This window comes from Nanorana parkeri, unplaced genomic scaffold, assembly GCF_000935625.1.
Source record: "Nanorana parkeri isolate BGI_ZX_2015 unplaced genomic scaffold, ASM93562v1 scaffold351, whole genome shotgun sequence".
Taxonomy (NCBI): Eukaryota; Metazoa; Chordata; class Amphibia; order Anura; family Dicroglossidae; genus Nanorana; species Nanorana parkeri.
The window spans coordinates 724,196-730,448 of NW_017306619.1; the positions used below are offsets into that span (position 1 = coordinate 724,196).

Below are 6,253 nucleotides of genomic sequence, written 5' to 3' on the forward strand. Positions count from 1 at the left end.
CAGTGCCCAGTGATGGCACAGCAAGCGTAATTGGCATGCAGTGATCCCAGGCCTTACCTCGAACACTGAGGAAAGCAGATGAAGCCACATCTCCTGCCATGAATGTGACTCGGCAACTGTCCTCAGCAGTGAGGTTCTTCAGCAAGAGGAGATGCCTGCGCCCATTCTCAAAGAACACCAGCTCAATGTTCTCCGTTGTTTTTACTGGTTCATCATCTACCAGCCAGTTGAAGTTGTAGCATTCTGGTTTGGCCAAGTAACACTCAAAAAGAGCTTCGCCACCCTCTACCGCATCTATGTTCTCCAGACCTTGTAAGATCTTATTCTTGGCTAGTAGAAAAGACACAAGGAAAGACTGCTAAAAAAAAACTGCTCACTAATCTGAGCTTCAGCCGCTTTTAAAAATCAGAGACCGGTATTGGTTCAAAAAACTTCATAGAATACTTCTCAGTAATTAGGAGAAAATGTAAACCTATTTCAACAAAAGATTGAATCTATATAGAAAAATCCGCTAATTGCTGCAGCAGCCGTGTTCTTGGTATAACCACTTCCAGCGGATGACGTACATTTACGTGAACCTGTTGGGTAGTAGACATGTGCGATTCGTTTTGTTGCGAATCGAAATTCGTACGAATTTCCTGAAATTCGTAAATTCGGAAGCATCCGAAATCCGAATTGCAGTTTCCGAATTATATCCGAAATACGAAATTCCGTTAATGAATTTCGGATCCGAATTTAGTTGAAACGGGAACTAATATTACACCTGTAAATGAGGTTGAACAACATGACAAGAAATTCGGATCCGCTGCTGCTGAGAGTTGCATTACAATACAGGCAGCAAATACGAAATTCCGTTAACGTATTTTTGTTCCGTTACGAACATTCGTTATGATGAAGTTAAAAAGCAAAATACCTTTGTTAATATATTGGAGTTGATGCCATGATGGTATTTTTTGGAAATTCGGATCCGAAATCCGTTAACGGAATTTCGGATTTCGGATTTTAAAAAAAACTACCATCGACTCCAATATTAACAAAGGTATTTTTGCTTTTTAACTTCATCATAACAAGTGTTCGTAAAGTTACAAAAATGTGACGAAACTAACGAACATTCGTATTTCGTACGAATCGGAATTGAGTTTCGGTCACGAAATACGAAATAACGGATATTCCGAAACGAAACAAATTTTCTGATGGCGCACAAGTCTAGTTGGAAGTGGTTAATCTTGTAAACAAATGCTTGGGGAGGCAGCCTGAATGCAGAGGCCACATTTTAGAACACTCGGAACAAGGTTAGAGATTTTTTGGCTAAATTCTGGTGTCTCTTTTGCAGACATTGGATAAAAGTAACAACAGGTGCTTTAAAATTGGGCCTTTAGTGTTGGTGGTGCCTTCACACCGTAAACCTTCATGTTTAGAGGAAACTATACACCTTGTAAATAGGAAATGCAAATGAAGACACAGCACTCTAATAAAAGGCACACACTAGGGCCAGGGCCGGCTTTCCATTTTGGCTGCCTGTAGGCATGAATGGAAATCTGTTTAGCCTAAACCAGCGCCCTTACCTGCTGCCGCTGGCTTTCACATATGCAGAGAAGGACCCCGGCGTCGCCTAAGGCTGTCCTAAACGCCTGTCTGCATCAGACAGGGACATTGTACAGGGCAGCCTTACACAGTGCCGGGGTCTTGGAGCAGGAGGGTGCATTTTGTGCAGACTGTACCCTCCTTGCTATTGCCGTATCTTGACCCAACACTAGGAATTACGAAGAGTAGGTACTAGCACATTGCCCATCTATGGAGGGCGCCTGTGGGCACGTGCCTACTCTGCCTAATGATAAATCCGGCCCTGACTAGGACTTGACAAAATGGACAAACCCATACAAATGATATGTATCTCAAAAAAGTTGCTTTTATGTCATTGTGTGTGGTTGTTTTATATCCTGGTGCTTTGTACTGCTATATGTCTACCCTCTGGTCAGTGGCGGAACTACCAGGGTCGCAGAAGTCGCGGCCGCGACCGGGCCCTGGAGTTCCGCCACTTGGAGGGGGACCTCTGGTATTGAAATACTGCTCACAAGCTACCCTAAGACTAGGAGCAATTAATCCAAAACAATAACTAACACATATTTTTTAACATACGGAACAACAACGCAGAATATCAAAGTATGACAGCAAAACAATAGAAAGCCAAAAATGTTCACATGCTGGTACTAAAGGGAATACAATTTTTGACAAATGAGCAATGAGGTTCGGCCCTTATATGTGTTTGGACCCATGTTATATTGGTGAAAATTGTGACTTTGACACTAAACCAAAAACAACCAATCTTCCCAGTTTGCAAGTAAAAGAGTAAACGTGATTTCTTCTACTCCAGGAGGTGACCTATAATGCAAAAACCAGGAATGCAGAGAAGATGTGGAAATCCCTGTAAAGACTTAAAACCCATCCAGGTCAGTAATAATTATTAACGGTTGGCTTGTTAGGCAGGAGTAAGAGTCTTCCGTATGTGGTGGAAGACCTCACCTTCGACTTCGAGCATTGCCACAACTCTAGTGCCGTCAGCCTCGCACACGTACACACCACGGTCCTCGGGAACCACGGACTTAACGGTCAGCTTGGCCACATTCCAATCCTGCTCGACAATGATTCTCTTCCCGTCCGAATTTACGGCTACATCGTTTTTCTTCCAGGTGGCCTGCACTGGCCTAGAGTACTGGCAGATGAACTCTGCGGTGTCATCTTCATCAATGTTGAGGTCATTCATTGGACTGACCACCTCAAGAGTTGGATCTGTCAACCAACATGTCAGAGGGACATGCATTAAAAGGCCCTTGATGAACACGACTTTGTCTATCTTTCTCAAAGCACTGGAAGCAAAATCATGGTGGCGGATGGATTAGACTGTGGTTAGCGGTTTCAGCCATGTGGCAGCCATAAATCACTCAAGAGCCAGCTAGTTGGTGCAGCTTAGCGTACAGGTTAGGTCTTTAGATAACATTCTACAACTGGAATTTATAAGCATACTGATGGAACTTTAACGCTATTTTCTTTCTTTTTAATTAAAGGGACCCTTCCCTAATCTATATTAAAACTGGCCAAGCATTACTTACCTTCTCCATGCTCCAGCGATGTTTTTCGATTCCTTCTCCATCTTGTGCTGCTGGCACCTTCTACAATGAATGGTGGCAAGAGTCAACCAACCCACTTCCTGGCAGACCAGACTTTGGTTTAGCCATTAGCATCATCTACATCAAAAATATTAAGCGAGATGCCCCAACAGTGACATCAAAGGACAACATGAATCCTGAAGCATATTTGGTGGAGGTAAAATACATGAAAGCAAAGGGTATCTAATGCCTTCACTCTCCCCATTGGGAAGAATGTCCCGCCAGGACAGAAAGTGATGGGAAATCCAACATTTTACAGTTGTCAGGAACAGCAAGTGAAGGGATCATCTCCAAATGAGGACATTTGTTGTATTGATAGCTGCCTTAAAGAGAATTTCCCTTCTCTTTGGAGAGTTTTCCACTCACTTCCCGTTGAGTCCCTGAAACAGAAAGTGAAGGGAAATCTCCCCAATTGGACAGGGACAGGGATAAACCTGACAGGGATTTTAAACCTTTCCTACTATATAAAACAAAAGTTTTTATGGTCAACTCATGGGTAGCATAGACAGCGTCAAGTATGGTGCCATCACTAGAGAGTGAGTATTGGAATGCAAATTATGCATCAGCAAGCTCTTAAACTAGTACAATCAGTTGGAATGCCTCCCCCACATCCCTCCTGGGTCTCCCAGGAGTTTGGCTCAGCTAGGAGGATCATAGCAATTTTATAATGCAAACAATGGAAAAAAAGGAGTATATTTATGATATGTTGACCACCAACACACAACTAAAACGTATCTCAATGTTTATTAAACTTATGAAAAAGAGAATTTGTTAGACATTTAATATTCTCCTGTTTACATATTTGACAAATGGAGGCAAGGACCAGGCAGGAATGGTCCTCTCAGGCTGACACCCCCTTATCCTGACATGGGGCACTGGTCATTTACTCCAGATGCCTCCTAAGGGGTGGTCTCTTGACAATTCGTCAAAGGATAGAGATGTACTATCGGGGATGTCCCTAGACTATTCACTGCCTGAGGCGGGGTGGATGGGTGCTGCCGGTGTAAGTTACGGGGGAGGGGGGGAGTGTGCAAATAGTGCACATTATGAAGGGGGTTGCTAGTTGTGGCACATTAGGGAGGGAGGCATTCAGCGTCCTGCCCAGCTCATTGATGTCACTGGTTGCCACGAGCTGGGCAGGACGCTGGCCAGGATGTCCTGCTCAGCTCCTGGCAACCAGTGACATCACCAGTTGCCACTAGCTGGGTGGAACATTGGCTACAGTGTCACAGGTTGCTAATAGTTCTTAGCAACCTGGGATGCTCTGGCCACAAAGCGGGTGTCAGGCACATCTGACCCAACGAGATGCCACCTGAGGCGACCACCTCAGGCTGTCTCATTATAAGGACAGCCCTGTGTACTATCAAACAATCTATTTATGAAGCAATACACAAGATTATCTTTACTATTTAACACATATTTATCCTGGAAAAAATTGACTTTGTTGGAAAAACGGGTTGGAAAAAAGTAATTGCTTGCAAAATAATCTATGCCATGCACATATGAGATTGTAATAGGTATTTTTCTTATAGTTATCACTAGCAGAATATAGGGAATTTCTAACAAGTTCTCTTTTTTTTATATGTAAAAATAAACATTGAGATACTTTAATTCATGTGTTGTTGGTAAATTATGCATATCATTAACATTCCCTTGTTTATGCCACAATTTGAATTATACAGTCCTTCCCTTATGAAGGGGATGTAGATATGCTAATAATGAATTATTCCCTCTGAATTACTAATTCATTTATACTGATCATTTATACTGATCTTTAGAACACAGTCATTTGTTTAAGTCAGCTTTAGTTTTAAAAAATATATATTTATCATGGCTTTTGTATCCTGTACACTTGGCATTGGTTTAAGTGCTAAAATTATAGCAGACATTTTAAATCAGCACACTCTTCATAAAAATCCTAGATAGAGTCATCGTGAGTGTTCTTACAGGAAACTTGCACCATGTGATGTTATAAAGTGGAGAACGTGATGCTGTGTATCCTAAAGCAGAGCTCTGGAAGGAGGGAAAATCAATATATTGTTTAAAAGCAGGGGTCCTCAAACAAACCGCCAGTTCCCGGTTTGGCAGACTGCTGGTAGCTGTGGGAGTAAAAAAATTCCCCAGTGTTGGTGTTTCATAGAGTAAAAAATCAGTCAGTGAGAGGCCCTGGCTTCATTGGGGGTACAACAATGCCCCGGCATCAGTAGTCAGTGGGAGGAAGAATGCCTCTGCTTTAATGGAATAAACAAAATTGCCCCCAAGTATCAGTGATCAGTCAGAAAAAAGAATGCCCCAGCATCAATAAAACTAATAAGTTGCCTTGGCATTGGTGGCCAGTAGGAGTGAATGCTCTAGTGGTCAATAGGAGGATAGTACGCCATCGTTGGTGCCCATTGGATCAGGAAATCCTCCCGAGCACTGATGTTTAGTGGTCACTCACCTGTGTGTATGCTTCATGTCCCACGCTGCTCCTCTACTGGCCAGATGACTTTACTAGCAAAAAAAAAAAGTCCACAGCTTCCAAGTCTTATATACTGGGTCGCCCCCTTAGTTAGCTAGGTGCCAAGGCCAGGCAGGGGTTTGCTCTCATCCCAAACCATTGGTAAAGCCAAAAGAAGGAAGTCGGCAGCACAGTGTGAAAGCTGTTTCGTTATGGACAAGCAACACAAGGCCCTCCGCCTGGCATTTCCTTCTTCTCTGATGCACTACACCAAAAATTGGGCATAAATTGGACATAAAGAGTTTTGGGCACCAAGGTATGAGTATATATCTTTTTTATTTTAGACCCTAGACTAAAACGAGCAGTTAACAATTGCAGTGGGGGGAGTTCTTCTTTAATAGTAGAAAGTGTTCTCCATCATTAAGCCAAGTTGTAGGTAAAATGGTTAAAGGAGGTTTTCTCAGGCACGGCCTTGTCTTGCTTGTCCAGAACAATTAAAAGAGAACTATGGGGTAAGTGTTTTTCCCCATAGTTCTTTTTAGGGTCACGGGAGGACATATACTAACCTCCTCCCGTGACCCAAAGCTCAGTATATCGCGGGCTATTGCTGATATACTGAGACCGCCCGCCGCAGCCGGGATGGATC

At 43.0% G+C, this 6,253-nt stretch overlaps 1 protein-coding gene and 1 long non-coding RNA gene across 2 annotated transcripts in view; one reads left to right on the forward strand and one right to left on the reverse strand.

Moving 5' to 3' along the window:
• OBSCN (obscurin, cytoskeletal calmodulin and titin-interacting RhoGEF) overlaps positions 1-6,253 on the reverse strand; it is a 233,575-nt gene that overhangs the window by 86,774 nt on the left and 140,548 nt on the right. The window contains exons 62-63 of the mRNA XM_018558648.1: positions 2,524-2,790; positions 58-330 (exon numbers count right to left, since the gene is read on the reverse strand). Coding sequence (XP_018414150.1) covers positions 58-330; positions 2,524-2,790 — 540 coding nt within the window. The remainder of the gene's footprint in view (positions 1-57; positions 331-2,523; positions 2,791-6,253) is intronic.
• Positions 1-6,253, forward strand: part of LOC108788796 — a 19,854-nt gene that overhangs the window by 3,455 nt on the left and 10,146 nt on the right. Inside the window, exon 2 of the long non-coding RNA XR_001941362.1 lies at positions 5,740-5,745. This is a non-coding gene — a long non-coding RNA (uncharacterized LOC108788796). The remainder of the gene's footprint in view (positions 1-5,739; positions 5,746-6,253) is intronic.